We start from the raw sequence: 16,551 nt of genomic DNA, 5'->3' as shown, positions 1-16,551 counted from the left end.
CCGCAGAGAGGAGAGAGGCATTAGCAGGGGTGGGCGAGGACTTCAACCACAGGACACGGGGGTGGCTGGGAAAGGCCCCTCCAGAGGGGTTGGTGGGTCATACTTGCCTGCCCGCTGTTGGCAAAGTCATCCACTGTCAGGGCGGGGTCGAGGCGTATGGCGATGCCGAAATCGCAGAGGACACACTCCTGCTCGTTCTTCACCAGCACGTTGGTGCTCTTGATGTCGCGGTGGGCGATGGGGATCTTGGGGCGGCCGCAGGCGGTGTAGTCGCTGTGCAGGTGGGCCACCCCGCTCACCAGCGACCCAGCCATCTTCTGCAGGTCCATCCAGCTCAGCACGTGGCGGGACAGGTAGTCCTTGAGGTTGCCCCGGCTGTGGTAGGCGGTGATGAGCCAGTACTCCCGGCGGGGCCCCGTGCCGCGGTCCTCGGCCGTGAGGAACTGCAGGACGCTGTCGTGCCTGAGGCTGGTGTCCGTGAAGATCTGGCTCTCGTTCTTCCAGGAGGAGTATTCCTCGCAGGGGAAGATCTTCACGGCCACAGTCTCGTACTGCCCCGAGTGGCTGTGGCTCAGCTTGGCCCTCCACACCTCTGCGAACTGCCCTTTGCCCACCATCTCGTCCAGCTCGATGGGGAGCAGCTCCGCGGGGCGGGTGTTGGTGCGGCCGGTGCTGGTGCCGGCTGGGCTCTCATCCATCAGCACCGACAGCTTCTCCTCCCGCTCGGCTGCCTTCCCCTGCTCCAGCAGCGCCGGGGGCTGTCCCTGTTTCCCACCCCACGCCTTGGCTCTCTTGCGTCGCTTCTGCGTGCGGCAGAGGTAAAATATCACCGTGATCATCACCGCCACCAGCAGCGGGGGCAGGAGGCTGATGGCAGCCACTGGGATCACCTCTTTGCTCTGCAGCATGGAGTAGCCTGAGGGGAGGAAAGCAAAGGCGAGGTGCTGCTGCTGCGGGTCTGCCACAGCTCGTTTTCATCACGCGGAGGAGGAAAATATGCAAAGCTGTTAATGGAGCGCAGCCCTTTGCGGGGCCGCACAAGGGCTCATCCCCACACAGAGCCCAGATGTCGGCACTTAGCAAGGGGACTGATCGCTCTGGGTCTCAAGTTTAGCTCCGTGTACCAACAGAAGATACAGGCCAGAATTGCTTGGATGGGTCAGTGTGGCACAAGAGACTGCAAAGAGCCTTTTGGGGGTCCCAAGCACTGCTGACACTTGCGGCAAGGGGAGCCTGGCTGGAAATAACAATGATAAATCTGAAGCAAGGCTCGAACAGAGCAAATCTCTGAGGGGGCTTGGAGCTGAAGCTTTGCTGGACCCCTGGGGTACACAGAGAGCCAGCAGGGATGCTGGGGGTGGGTAGTGTGCAGGACCACCCGGCCCAGGGGAGTGCCGGGATGCTTTGCAGGATAATTAACACACAGGAGCATAATTTCAGCACTTGTCCACCAGTGCGGGCATCTCCTTCCTCAGCCCATTACAACAGCAACCTCAACAATTGCCAGGGCATGGCTGCATTTGTTTTATTTATTTTAAACCCCCTGTTGGCCTTCAGATTGTCAGGGGGAGGACACACACACAAAGCCATAACCCTCACACAACATATAATTGTCTGATCCTTTGATGTTCATGATTCCTGGAATAAACATGCTGACTTCAGTAGAGATATTCAAGTAAAATCTTACTCAGAGGTTTTTCTGCCAAGTATAATAACCCAGGGGAAGAGGGATAAGAATCATTCCATAAGCAAAACTCTCGCTGCTTGACCTCAGTGTGTGCAGATCATAATTCAGGTTCTGGAAAAACAAAGCATTTAGCTATTTTCCTTGGCGAATTTCAAAAAAATGTGCTGCAGCTAATTTCTGCAGGGCTGTGAAAGCGTTTCTAAAATAGGCATCAGATTTAAACCACAAGATCAACCTAAACTGATATAAATCAATAACTAACTCAGGAATATGTTTATTTTGGAAAGTATTGGGTTTGGATATCACCTACTGCTTTAATGGATTTACCCGATGCTTTGGATCCCATCTTTGAAACTCTGAAGAAAGAGAAGATATTTTTAAGGGAGTTGCGTGCACAAGCCCTGAAAAGGGGAAGTTAACACAACTTCAGGAAATTCCTTCATGAGGATGCCCCTTCCTGATGGAAGTCTTTTGATACACTGGGGTTGCAGCAGGGCTTAGACCCTGTCTAAGGAGAGCAAATATAGTTGCTCTGGCAATAACCACAGGTCTGTAACCACACCTTGTTGACCCCTGCATGGGTCTATCCATCCCTGCTGAGGGGATACGGACCTCCAGGGCCCAGCTCAGCTGGAGCACAGGCGGAAAGAATTTGCCTTTCCACCCTACCTAACATCTTCCCAAGGTCTCACCTGGGCTTCTGTGTGCACAGCTTTAGGAAATGATGGCTCTGTGTGTTCATTAACATGGTCACTGAGCTCTGATGGAGTCCCCTGCACCCCTAATGTGAGGGCAATACCACCCAGCAGCCCAGACCTGAAAGCCAAGCTTAAGGAATCAAGAAACAGAAAAAAATCTGCCTGCTTCAGCTGCTGGAGAAGTGCTCATATCTGCTAGATACTTCTCTGCTCGGGAATTGTCTATACCATTTAATATGACCATGAGCTAATATTTAGAATGCAAATGATCCCTTAAAGCAGAAGATAAGGATGTAAAGATGGGGTCTGTGAGCCTGGGGTTTGCCTAAGCTGGACCCTGGCCCATATCTAAGAGGAGAGAGTTGTTAAAGACCTGCACTGGTCTTGCTCAGACTCCCAGTGCTTTCCACACCGGCTGACAGGGGGAGGCTGGTTATGGAGCCTTTGCTGGGGGTGGCATTTCCAATGAGCCAGTTGTCATTTTTGTGTGAAATTACATATCCTGGCATCAGCTTTGGGATCTGACTATCTCTCCCTAGAAGTGTGTGTACCTGTTATGTTTGGCTGGGGAAGCAGCAAAGAACTGCCAGATTTAGCATTATTTGACTCCATTAAAGTGGCTTGTTTGTTCAGAGAATTTGCATTTCATGTGATGTTTTTCTTTTTTCCTTATGTTGCAGGAGAAGCTATGCTACTGGCTTGCAGGTTCTGCTTAGACATATTTTCAGCATCTCCTTGTTCTGTGATTATGGAAAATTGGAGGCATTTAATTTTGTTTTTGTTACAGGTTGGATTCTTGATGGACACTTGGATAAATCTGGTCCACTTGGAGTTGGGGAGGTTTAGACAAGCCCCCAAAGGCTCTGGTTGGAAATATTTCCAAAGTATATGACCCTCCTGAGGTACAGAAATGAGCTGCCTCTAAGTTTTCCCTTCTGTGGATTTACAGCTCCCATTGGATCTCCAGCCATGTGCAGCAGTGTTCCAAGCCACACTCATGGCTCCAGCTGTCCCTTCCCAGGAGAAACACTGTGCAGGAATTCCCAGGAGAGCAGCAGGGGAGGCATTCCTGTGTGCCCAGCCCTGCACCCCAGCATCTCCACATCTGCAGGTTACAGAAGTGGGGGATGCCAGCAGTTCCTGTGGGTGTGTTCAGGGGCAGGATTTGCTCTGATGTGATTTATTGAAAGCTTAGATTATTATTTATTTAAAGCTCAGATTTATTTATTTATTTATTTATTTATCTATTTATTTATTCATTTAAAACTTAGATTTATTTAAAACTAGATTACAGCAGCTCCTGGGTTCCTCAGTTGATTCAACCTGTGCTGAAGGCACAGCCCACTGAGAGATATGATGGATTTTCCATCACCTGATGTTTCCAGCAGACAAAGGCTGGAGGTGCTGCTGGGAGGAATGCTTTGGCCACAGACAAAATACTGGACTCAGTAACAGGGTAGAGATTTTAACTGGCTTTTATATAGAGAGGTCAAAGATGGCAAAAGAACCTCTTCTGCCATTGCATCTCCTACTCTGCCAGAAAATACAGGGAATTTGTCATTGGCGCTGGGTGTTCCCCCCATAAATAACATTAACAAAAGCACTCACCATTGGTGTGGTTCTCAAAGATGAGTTTGTCGTTGCACTCCTGCTCATCCACACAGCCACAGATGTAGATGATCCCGTCCTCGCTGGGCTGGGGGCTCATGACGCAGCGCGAGGTGTTGTAGTTGGGCACCATGAGGTTCTCGATGGGGCGCTGGGGGTTGTGGCACAGTGTGCTGATCCTGATGCTCTCATTGTCCTGCCTCCTGCATGTGACAAATGAACAGACACAGCCTTAGCCTGGCAGCTTGGCCCTTTTGTTCACCTGTGCGTCACCCTAAACCCAGTTCTAAGATTGTTTCTTTCGAGCTGTGTAGGGAATTACTTGTTTGCAGTGGCTCTGGAATAATTCTATCTACATGTACTTATAGGACCAGTGCTGGGGATGACTGACCCTGCACAGGCTACAGCATTGCAGCTACTCCTGGGTGCATTCAAAGAGATGACAGCCATTCATTACTTTTCCAGGGATGGCCTCTGCCTCCTGACCTGGTGGTGCAAAGTGGGGGGATGAAAGTATGGAGAGATGTCACAATGTCTTTGAGGTCAGCAGGGAAGTCAGATATAAAAGCCAAGGAAAGATCCTAAATTCATCCCTGTCTCCCTGGTGAAGTTCCCAGTTTCAGCACTCCCCACATTTTTAGGGACTACCAGGTAATTTGACAGAGGAGCTCTCAGATGAAAAGTCCTAGGAGGGTGAGGTCCCTTCTGCCAAGGCTGGGCCCCTGGAGGATATGAGCATGAGGCATGAGCTACTGCTGTGACTGAGATACCCACTCAGGACAAGCATGGATGATCCACATATGCCTTCTGCAAGTGAGCAGCAAGCAGCAAGGCTGGCCTGGAGGTGAGTGCTGCCTGCAGGGATCTCATTCTTTGGATGAATCTTAGAATGGTTTGGGAGATGCTGGGAGGGATTGACAGGTTATTTCTGTCTGCATAGCTGCCTCACCCCATCTGATACACGATGCAGGGTGCAGCTCCATCCTGTGCAGTGGGATTGCTTCCCTGGCATGGGGATTCCTGCTGCAGGAGCATTGTTTTTTCCTGTACGTGTAAGCTATAAATGGGAAAAACCCAGCAACACTCTGGATTGCCTACCCAGGATTCAAGGTGTCTTCTCCATGTGCGGGTAGGGGAATTTGGGGCAGGGGGTGGATTTTGTTGTTTGTTTGTTTGGGTTCCTCGTTGTGTTTTGCTTTTTAAAAGTCCATAATGCAACAATTAGGTTGAGGCAAACTCCTACTGAAAGCTGGCATACAGCATTCACACTAATTAGCAGGTTGAGATAAAGCCTAGCGATAAGTGCTTGGCTGGCTTTCACTTTGGCAGCCAAATTAAAAGGGAAAGTGGAGGAAAATCACTCTGGGCAGACCCAAAATGGATGTTTTTTCAGTTCTGCTCACGGGGACCAAAAAGCTGGGGGAGGCAGCCTTCCGGGCCAAACCATGCAGTGTGTGCTTGGCCTGAAATGCAAGGTTGTGTTTCCTGTCCAGGCACCTCTTGCAGGAGCAGATAAAGACTTTTCCCAGGGGATGGAAAAGAGGTGGGTTAAACCCCATGGGTTAAACCCAGTGTGGTGCCAGCTCAGATGTCCATGTGCTGGGTGGGAACTGACCTTGGCTGCACCCCTGCATGTGAACTGGGGTTTCACCCACCTGATACCAGAGGACATTATAGGTTTAGAGGTCAGGGTTGCTGGTTTGCCCATGGATTCAGCTTGTAAAGCTAAATTCAGAGGTTTATGGGAGCTTATAGGTCATACAGCAAACTTGCCAAGCTTTGTGTCAGGCACTCAAAAGCTTAATTTATTTAGAAAATAAACTGGTACTAATTACAGGGCAGACCAATTGATTTTTTTACTGTGCATTGTAATTTTAATTATAATGGAGTCAAGGAAAGAGGAAGAGAAAAGTCCTGGATTACTGCAACAGGCAATAACACAAGCACAGGGGTGCACACATCAACCCCTTCTTCCCTCCTGCCTCCCCTTGGGGAGGGAATTTCCTCTTACCATATCGCCACACAGATCTCGTAGGGGTCCTCGCAGTAGGAGTTGAGGTTGCAGTTGCTGTAGCACACCTTCTCCTCGCAGGCGGGGGGTGTGGAGTCGCACCACTTGCACAGGTTTGTCTTGAGGCTGCGGCGGGCGCTGCAGGCTGCGGGCAGAGAGGGGCTGCAGGTGAGCGCGGCCGTGAGCGGGGAAAAAACACCACCATTCCCAGCGATTCACACAGCCAGGGGAGAAGGAGCCTCAACTGACCTCATTCCTCCACGCGTTTTGTTTAAAGCTTTTGTTTTGCTCTCCATTGCTCAGTCAATTGTGCTTTGTGTTATCCCAAAGCCTCGAGGAGATGGGAGAGCGCTGCCGGCAGGTCCCGCCGGACTAAAGCCTGGGAAACCGCAGAGAATCACGTTTTCCCTCTGCTTTTCCCCTGCCATTTATCATCAAGGGGAAATTTACTTCTTCCTCTACAACCCAGGCTCAAATTAACATTTCCCCTCATCCCGAGTACATTCGGTGATGGCAAAGGGAGATCTCCGGGTCTCTGTACGCCTGAAGAGTTCATTTATTCCCCTCTCAGCAGGCAGAGAGGTGCTGGGGAGGGATGTACGGCCAGGCTGGGACAGCTCCCTCCTCTCCTGCTGTCTCCTCGTCCTCTCCCTTCCTATTCAATGAGGCCAAGCTGGGAAATGTGTTTGTTACCCACTCCCCGGGTTTCTGTGGCTGAGACTTCCCGAGTTCTGGGGCAACAGGGGCTGCTCCCTGCAGAGCTCCATTGCCCACTGTGCCCCATCCCAGCTCGGGATGCTCTCCCGCCCCTGGAGCCTCAGATCTGCCACAGCAGGGGAATAACTGCTGCCTGTGGGGAGCTGCTCTGCCTGTATCTCACAGGCATAACATTATCTCTATTTTTATAGAAAGGGTGCATGAACCATGCTTGGTTAAGGGATAAATCCCAGCTAAATTTAAACTTCCTGTCTTAAGGCTCCTAAATGTCTTAAAAAAAAAAAAATAAAGCCACCGAGTGGCTTATGTAGAAATACATATTTATACTTTTTTTTTTTTTTTTTTTTTTTTTTTTTTTTTTTTTTTTTTTTTTTTTTTTCTTAAATATATGCACTCTAAAGTGTTCAGGTATGAACCTGAACTACAGCAGCTAATTTTTTTAAGGTTTGGGCCATCCATAATTCTCTGGCTGCCGTGACCCTGAACCAGCAGTGCTGGGTGCTCCCAGCCCCTGTGGAAAGGGCAGTCACAGCTCTCTGTGCTGCCACATCCCTCAGAGTTTTCCATTACAAGCTGTAGGTCTGAAGAAAAAAAAAATTGCAAAATCGCTGCCTAAGGCTTGGGGAGCCTCAGCCCCTGCACATAGGGCCCTGCTGGTCCAGCACAGCCATGGGCACCCCCAGCTCTGTCAGCAACATGCAGGAACTCCTGCATTCCTGGTGATCACATCTGTGACCTGTCTGTGTTCCACAGCTGAGCCCATGCATATTCTGTCCCAACAGCAAAAAGGGTTTTTTTACCTTCTCTGCTCCCAAATCCAGGGCATGCAGCCTGCTCTGACAGCATCCCATGTTCCTGCTCTGCTTCCCTCACCAGCCCAGACCCCCCTCCCTGTGACAGTCCTAAAGAACTGCTGGAAAGCTCCCACACAGAAATAAACCATTTACAAGCTCCCATGGCCTTGTATGTAGGGCCAAGGTTAATGGTGGGGGCAAAACCTGGGTGCAGAGGAAAAGCCTGTTGCATCTGAAGGCTGGAAGGAGGAAATTTTGGTTTAAATGACCCATGCCAGGCTTAAAATGCAGCTCAGCAGGGAATGTGTTGTGCCAGGTTTTGAGGGACCGGGGAGCAGGGTTGGTGAAAATGTTGTCCACAACTTCTTGCTCAGCAGCTCCCCCATCCATGGGGCTGCTCTGGCCCTGCTGGGGCACTCTGGGATTTTGTGGGTGACTTCAAGAGATCCAGTTACCCACATCCATTCAAGGGTTAGCTACTGAAACCATGGCTTCAGCTGGGATTTGAAGCACCTGCAGCCAGCATTACCCATCCTCACCTCCCTGCCTTGCTCTGCTACAGCAGGGCTTGCAGAATCTGAGGCAAAACTCCACTGGAGGATGAGAGTTTTGAGTGTGGAACAGAGATCAAGCCCAGCATTTGTGTGCAGTCTTCAACCTACAGTGACAGCCGTGGCACCTACAAACTCCATTTGCATAGTTTCATGGGAACAGAGGGTTGAAGGTAAACTTGTTTCTCACCCCAAACCCAAGCCCTACCACACCCAGGCCTGTGCTCTGGTGGTGTCACTGCCACAGTTCCTCTTTCACCCCTTCAGCTCAACCTACCCATGGCTTATGCTTTGCTTGCAGCAGGCTGGTGTGGGATTGGCCATCACCCCAGGGATACCTGGAGTTTCTGCAGAGGAGTAACAGAAGGACAAACCCAAGTTGTGGACATTGCTGGTGCAGGATGAAGTTGGTTATTTATATATTTATACCCACCAGGTATGTTATTTACTTATTTATATCTAGGGTTTGCTTGAGATCTCAGAGCAGAACGTCAGACTTGCACTGCCAGTAATGCACTGCTGCGTGTGGTGGGGATCTTGGCTTGGCTGTGCTGTGCAGAGGGGAAGCCAGGACAGATGAAAGAGTTAAAAATGGAAACAGGATCCAGAAATACAGCAGTAACCGGGCAAAATTCTTTGGAGACAAATTGTTCTAAACTAACTCAGGCTGTGATTCTGTTATCTGCTCTGCAAGAAAGGTCAGAGCAGGAATATCTCCTTTTTCTCCCCTCCACCTCCTTCTTGTCCTAGGAAGCTAAAAAGAAGAGCACAAAGCCCACTGCAAGGCTCTTCAGGACTGTGTGTCCTTGAACCATTAGCTCGTAGGTACAATTTAACTGCCACATCACTCATCTTGGCCCTGATTAGACCCAGATGAACACTTTCAATATTAATAGTCGGATGATTTAATAAAGCTGCACAAGCAGTAAAAGTAACAATACACTTCCATAAACGGGTTCCAGATGTTGCCAAGGCAAATGCTAAACATCAAAATACAAACTTCAAAAAAAAAAAAAGTTAGAAAAAAAAAAAGCTGGATAAGCAAAACTTGGAACAAACTATAAACTAATTAAATGTGGGTTGAGTTTTCCAAAAATAAATTGAAGCCATAAGGATGTGATGTGAGCCAATAAATAGTACAGTTAGTCAAAGTTATTGTGGAACGACAGTTGGAAAGATGGCTTGAAGTCACCGATAGGTGGGCTCACAGCAAGCTTGGCTTCCCATCAATAGGAAGGCTTGTTCTCCTGTGCACGAGAGCAGGATCAAATCTTCTGGTATCTATAACTGGGACCCCAGAGAGGTTACTGAGAGAATATGAGGTGATTTTCAAGTCAGGGAATAAAGGAAAAATGATGCCAGAAGTGCCTGTGTCTCTCCTGCAATAGCAGCAGGGGTGATACCACCACCCGGGATATTTTTCCCTGCCTGTTGGGGCAGCCCTCCAGCCTCTCATTGCCCACAGGGCACCCACAGCCTCTGCTTGGCCACCTGCAAAGCCCATGAAAACACCACTGCTGTAGTCAATAACCCACCTTCTTCCCCATACAAGCATCACTGAAAACAACTCTCTGAGAGAATTTCACCCCAGTCCCACCACAACAGTCTCAGAAGCAGCCACCTACAGCAGATGAGCTTCCTGCCGGCAGGGACTGCACCTGTAAGAACATGGGGGAGGATTTGTGGTTCCCAAGGAACCCACTAAGGAGCAAGCTGGGGGTGCTGGGTGGTGCAGGCACAGCACATTTGTTACAGGCAAGGAGAAAGCAGCTCGTAGCCCAGGCAAGGGCAGGAAATGCATTTTCACTGAGGGGCAGAATGAATACTTTCAGTTCTCAGGTATTCTCCCTGACATGCTGCTTGAGGACAGCTAAACACCAAGATGGACTTAAGGGAATGTGTTTGGAGTGAGATGCTAGGACACTTATCCCTGTTCCCAGCTCTCTCCTTCCCAAGGTGGAAGGGGACCATGGCTTTTGTTACACAGGACCTCCATTATAGGACCTTCAGATCATGCTCTGTCTTGCAGTGATAATTGTCTTTACGTTGCTTACATTTCTCAAGGACAAAGAAAAATTGATAATTTTTAGGTTATAAATGCTCTACAGTGAGGTCTATCCCCTCTTTTCCACATATCTCCCAGCACCCCAGGGTGGGGCTGACATTATTTCAGCAGTCAAAGAGGGCTGCCCAGCTTGCTGTTACTGTAGTGGCTCTGGGAGCTCCTTGCATCATCTTTTCCATGCAGATCAGTCAACCTGTAATCCCCAGGCTTTGCATTGGGAGAGACTAAGGCCAGGGAGATTAGTTAAGTTACTCTTTGCTTTCTCTAAGCAGTGCACTTAAACATGGGACTGGGGAGCAGCTCTAACTCAATTCTGCAGCCCTGTTATTCCTGGAAACCCCCAGATAGGTGCCCTGATGGAAACAACCTGCACTGGGACCTGCTTTCCCACCTGGGTGAGCCTTGGCTTCACAGTGAGTCTGGTGAGCCCTGAATCTGCTGCCAAGTTTAGGATTTGCTTTGGGTTTTTATCCATGGTTAATGACACAAGTATGCAATAACAGAGCCTCTCATAAAATTATTATGAGAACAAACAAATTCCTTCCCTTTCATTTGCAGTACTTTGTTTTTAAGATTAATCCAACAGCAGAGCTGATGGGCTCTGCTCTCTTGCTGATCCATGTGAAAGCACCAGGTGTTCCCCGTCACCAGGTTACTCCTGAGCTGCCTCCTCCATGATGCAACAACCAGTGCCACAGATGGGCATCAGGGCAATTCCTATGCCCTGACTTCCAGGAGGTTCAGTGCAGGGTCGGAAGTTCCTATGGAAGTTGTTCAGTATGACCCGTGTAACAGTGATCCCAGATTTCTTGCAGTCAGTTTGAGCTGGATCTGACCTGTTGAAAAGTGCCTGATCTTGTTGCAGCATCCTGCTGTGCTGCAGAATCTCCCCAGAACCCAGTGTTGTATTCTATTTTGGATGCAGCTCAGTTTCCTCCAGCAGACTCCTGTTCTCCAGTGGTGGGGTCTGGTGCTGCTTTCAGCTGCTGAACCAAAGAGGGTTTTAGTGTCAGGCTGCTCTTCTCCATCCATGTGTTTTACACTGTATCTTCATAGGAGAGGTAGAGCAGACCAAATGGAGCTGAAAAAACTTAATACCCCAGTTTTTGCCTCAGCAAGGCACAAGCCACTGGCTCTCCCAGGAAATCTATCAGTATTACATTTGGATCAGGGGACCAACCCAGGCTCCACCCTCAGATATGTGGTCCCACATCGTCCTGCATAATAAATACTGCATTTGGCACAGTACAGTATGGAGCAGGGAATGAGCCAGGAATCTTTCTTGGTGCATAAAAAAGGACTGATTTTGATTGTGTTGGACAACATTTCTTCCAGTGCCAGGAAGACGTGCAGTATACATTTCTGGTTCGCTTGGACCTTCTTCAAACAGGCTTGTAACTGACTTAATCTACCACTTATTTTTCCTTTGTGAAAATGTCCCTTTAAATTCAGTGTTTAGCAAATACTGCTTAGTCCCATTACGAAGTAAATTGGGTATGGATCATACCAGCAGGCTTCTCCAGTCTCTTTCAGCTGCTTAAATTACATCATGATCTAACTTCACCCAGGGGAGGGACAAGCTCTGCAGATTGCTGCCCGTCCTTTCACTTTGGTAATCTCCGGTATTTCTCGGGTGTCTTTCACATGTTTTCTGTGTATCAGTGCAATGACTGGTTTTGGGGCATGGGGATGTTTTGTACTGAGGTACCCCAGGGCTGTGCCCCAACAAAGCCAGCAGCATCCAGGCAAGCTGGAATGCCAGGGGCCAGTGAGGAGATGCCTGGCACTCGGCAGGGAGAATTTGGCCAGAGCAATTTCTCTTTGATTTTGGTCAGCTGATGTCTGGGTGAGGACAGGGGAGTGCTCTTGGCCTTGCACTCCTCCATCTGCCCTCGGAGCCGCTTGTCTCCTCCATGCACTCTGACCGGATCTCAAGTTTCTCTCACAGATTTCACTTTCTGACCCCCAAAGCTGCTGCTGCTGGTGCAGCCCCTGCTCCAGCCCTGTGTCCCTGGGCTCGGGGTGCCGGGTCCGGGCGGTGTCCAGCACTGGGGGTCAGTGGGGATGCCTGTGCCGGGGGGGCTGCAGGGGCAATTATTTGCCGTATTGTGCTCTCGCTTGTGTTTAAAAACAACAACAGCTCAACTGACTCATAGGTCCTACGGCCTCTGAGTCATTTTTTATTTCTGGATTTCACTGCTCTGCCCTTTGCAATGAAGGGAGTTGCATGCTCACACACACTCACACACACACACACACACACACACATCAAGTTCACATTTGTTTTTCCCCTATAAAAACAAAACGATTTCCATACCATTAATGAAACAGAAATGATTTGACTTTGCGTACCCTGGCTTTTATTTTCCATTGTATAAACTCTGCAGATGAAATAATGATGGTTGTAAAGTAAACCTCTTTTTTTTTTTTCCTTTCCCTTTCCAGGCAGCCTCTTTTCTAAATAGCAATAGGGAGTCACTTACAGGCTTGGCTTGCGCTGCGCCTGTAGTAATTAACCCCTTCATCCCCAGCTTTTCCTCTGTTGGAAGTTGGCCACGGCGTGGGTGAAGGCATCAGCAGGTCTCCTCTGGGGCTGGAAGCAAAGCGGGGGAGCAGAGCAGGCAGGGAAATATGGGAAAGGAGGCCAGGAGCTGCTCCAGGCAGAGCAGTGGCGTGTGCCTGGAGCAAACCACTCGTGGGCTGGACAGCTTTCCTGGGAGAGCCAGAGTGCTGGCACTGCAGGGCCAGAGGCACCTTCAGTCTTCCTACACCCCTCCTCCTTTTTTTGGGTTTAAATCAGCAGCACCGTTTTGTGTTTAGCCTGGCAGCCCTGTCCTGGGTCACCCCCCTTCCTCCCCACTCCCCAGGGACCACCAGTGAAACGTTCTCTCTCCTCCACACTCCACGGCAGAAATAATCTGTGGTAAATAATTAATCACCTAATCTTGCTCTTTTTGTTTACAGGGCCGTTATGATTTTATGAAGTACTTGGAGGAACATTATTGGGGTGAGGTAATACCTTACACAGCAGCAAATCCAGCTGGAGCTGGGCGAGCGTGTGCCTGCCTTGCCCCTCAGGATGGGGTGAGCTGCCCTCCCTGCAGGGCTGTGAGCTCTGCTTCTTCATAGACCCTTCCATCACACACAATCTGTCTGTCTTCAGGGCCTCCACACGTGCCACAAGCGTTTTTCCCATTTTCAACATTTATCATGCAACAGCACAACCCTCCATCCCCCCCAGCACTGGATCAGATGCTTCACTGATGCCTGGTCTGGGTGGGTTGGTGACACTGACTGAGATACTGTTCCTCTTCCCAGACTGGGTGATGTGTTTTATATTATTTCTCTTGGATTTATTAAGCATTATGTAACCAGCTAACCAATCCCGCATGCGATGCAATCGTGGCTGATTTCATGTCAGTGGAAAGTAAACAAAAAAAAAAATTGCTCTGAAGTGGCTAAACTGAAATTCATTTCCACATGCAGAGCAATTCCTGGAGGATCTTTCTCATCTCCTCATGGTTAATTTGCATCCAAGCTCTCATGCAACCCATTAGAAAAGAGTTATGGAAAAATTGCACATAGGACATGACAGTGCATTATGAGGAAAAATTAGTAAGATTAAGTTTATTTTACTTAAATATTTTTAAGCAATTTTGTTGATTTCTGCTGTGCCTTGAAATGTGTAACACTTGCCTATTTTTTGGTCTTTCAGCTGGGGAACTCAAAATGTGAAAATTACCCCCCAAAGAAAATTTGGCATTAAAGCTTGAAGGACCAGGCAAGTCAACCCTGCAGCCCTGAGGTCCTGAAGCCCAGCAGGACCCAGCCCAATGTGACAAGGAAGATGTTCTGCCCTTGCTGAGCTTTGGAAAGAATGTAAATATCAAGTGAGGCAAAAAACTGAACCCCCATTAGACTCTGAAGTCAAGCTCTTTCAGGAGCACTTGCTTTCTGGTGTCATGGACCAAGTTTTTCCCATTAATGCCTGCTTGTATTCAGAGAGTGAGCTGAGGATGGGGGAACATGGAATGGATAAAACAGCAGTGGCTTTGCACTGTATCATTTGTTTTTTCAGTGTCTTTGAAACTTTCAGCAGTGTCTGAAAATGATGTGTGTATTTTTGGATCCACTTCACTGACACACTTCGCTGAAATATTAGTAAAGTTGGTTACCTGGGTGCATGTTATTTGCATTAGTTTTCAGTAAGTCCCTGAGGCAGCCAAGCACCTGCTTCACCAGGGCAAGAAGCTAAGCCCAATTAAGCTGAAATGCTGTATTCGATTTGGCTGAGCTCCTGGACAATGTAACATCATTTGCCAATTGTTGGGCTGGAATCTGAACATAAAGATGACACCAAGCTGTGATCCAGGGACAGATGAGGGTGGTGAAGGGGCAGGATGGGACAGTCTTGAAGACAATGCTGGTGGGCAAGCTCACCATGTGGGTGTCACCACTGCACCTATGTGAGATGAGCAGGGATGCTCTACATCCTTCCTTGAAAAGGCAGTTCGAAGGAGGGTTGAGGATTACAACAGAAGGTTGGCACAGGAATCCCTCACATTGCTCAGGACAGCAGTTTAAGATTGGGTTTTTTACTCTCTACCTGCTGGATGTTGTGGGTCACTGTGTCATTATGACCAGTATCTCCAGAACCTCGAGCAGGCCAGGCAAAATCTTCCCTGGCAGACAAAAGCAGGTGTGAGTTTGCCTGGTAATATCTATACTTATCTCTTTAGGCATTTGTCAGCCACTGGGCTATGAATGTCAGTTGAGGGGAGCTACAACACAAACCGAGTTTTGCAGCCATCCTGTGTCTGAAGGTACAATCTTGTTCGGCAACAAGTCCCTTTCATTGCACCTATGTCCCCATTTCTTTATTGTTCCTATATTCTGCTGTCCTTTCCACCTTGTGTTGTATTGGGAAAGCCTAGAGAGAGCAAGCCAAACCAGCAGCACAGCCTGAAGTGCTTGGGAGAAGAAAAAACCCCATAGTCAGGGGTCAGCCCAAGAGAAAACCATGGATACAGTGTGGTCACCTTCACCAGCATCACAGCATGGCCCCACTGCCACAGCAACTCCCACCAGCCCAGAGAACATGCAAGGGAAATGTGCCATTCCTCTTTGTCAGATGAAAAGCAGAGCAACTTATTCAGGGTCTGAGGAGGTGGGGAAATGCTGAGTTTCAGCAGTTCGTAAGTAATTTTAGCAGCTCTGCCAGCACCTCTGCTTATCTGGGACCTTGCAGGGCAAGGCAATGCTTTATCAGCACATCATGGACTGGGGGGTGTGGGCTGCCAGTGGGGTTTGCAGAGGGCTAAGCTGGCACATCCCCAGTGGAAGTTGCCTTCTAATGATTGGGGATTTGCATGCCATGTTTTCAGAGGGCTCTGAGATTTCAGCCCTTTGAAGAGCACTTTGCAGTGATCCGGTTTTGACTGAATTCTAGTCTTAAAAATAAGTCCATTCTCCCACCTCCCACACTGCCTGGGAGCAGGAGTCCCTGCCTGGCCACACACGGGTGGTTTGAGCTCGTCTTGTTGCAAGTTGCTGCAGAAATTGCTGAGAATTTTAAACCACTTCTAGAGCTGAATGGCAGAATGCAACAGTCAACCAAATCCACTCAGCTGTTGCCATCATTTTTGTTTGCTCTTGTTTCTGCAGAGGAATCAACTCTGCAGAGTCTATCCTATATCCCAATTAACTCCAGCTTCTGCAGCTCATTCTCAGATGCAGCAGTCATGAGTCTCTCCTTTTACACAGAAAAAGCAGCAGCAGCAATGAACCAAGTAGCAAAAACACATGAGCTGCCAGTTGGTAGCAGACATTGCTTTGCCTAAACTACTGCCATTCAAGTAGAACTACTGTGCAGCAGTCAGAGATTTTTTACTATTATTATCATATGCTCTGGAATTCAATTTTCTGTATATTTTCAGGCTCTGCATGAATCCTGGATCTCCATGAATAGATGGAATTGAAATTAAAGAATACCATCCAAATAGGTAAACACGTCAGAAACATTATCTGGGTCACATTTGGGCAACAGGGTTCGCTCTGTTTTAAGTGCAAATGGGTTACTGATGATTTAGATGAACTTCCTGAGGAGTGTTTGAAATTCCTGGCACACATTTGGCTTCCCATCTGCTATAAGGTCTTTGATGAGCCCACAAAGAGACATTGGACTGGAGCTGCTGCTCTTCATCTCTGGTTGGACTTCCTATGACTGACCAGTTTCTAATTTTTTTTCATTTGTAGTACTTTGATTCCCAAGGAGAAAAAGGGCTTGCAAGGTACTGTGTGACAAGCTGCTGGGGCAGAAATGTTCTGTGAACTCTCCATCCATATGCTGTCATCAACTTGTTCCAGCACTGCCAGTTCTTCATGTCTGCTAAAATTATGTAGAGTCAAATTTTGCCCTCA

At 48.6% G+C, this 16,551-nt stretch overlaps 1 protein-coding gene and 1 long non-coding RNA gene across 3 annotated transcripts in view; one reads left to right on the top strand and one right to left on the bottom strand.

The window, feature by feature from the left end:
* LOC310911401 (TGF-beta receptor type-2-like) overlaps window positions 1-16,551 on the bottom strand; it is a 31,372-nt gene that overhangs the window by 5,814 nt on the left and 9,007 nt on the right. Inside the window, exons 2-4 of the mRNA XM_083864893.1 lie at window positions 6,005-6,149; window positions 3,994-4,196; window positions 108-916 (exon numbers count right to left, since the gene is read on the bottom strand). Coding sequence (XP_083721019.1) covers window positions 108-916; window positions 3,994-4,196; window positions 6,005-6,149 — 1,157 coding nt within the window. The remainder of the gene's footprint in view (window positions 1-107; window positions 917-3,993; window positions 4,197-6,004; window positions 6,150-16,551) is intronic.
* LOC310911272 lies at window positions 8,356-14,045 on the top strand. 2 transcript variants are annotated; one of them, XR_014590479.1, is made up of 4 exons: window positions 8,356-8,502; window positions 10,404-10,553; window positions 13,096-13,215; window positions 13,847-14,045. It is a non-coding gene; the product is annotated as an uncharacterized lncRNA (long non-coding RNA). The 2 variants fall into 2 exon arrangements; XR_014590480.1 differs by lacking the exons at window positions 8,356-8,502; window positions 10,404-10,553 and adding an exon at window positions 11,690-11,743.

This window comes from Zosterops lateralis, assembly GCF_965231275.1.
Source record: "Zosterops lateralis genome assembly, chromosome: 7".
Lineage (NCBI taxonomy): Eukaryota > Metazoa > Chordata > Aves > Passeriformes > Zosteropidae > Zosterops > Zosterops lateralis.
The sequence above is the reverse complement of the archived record's forward strand: the minus strand, read 5'-3'. Positions and strand labels throughout refer to the sequence as shown.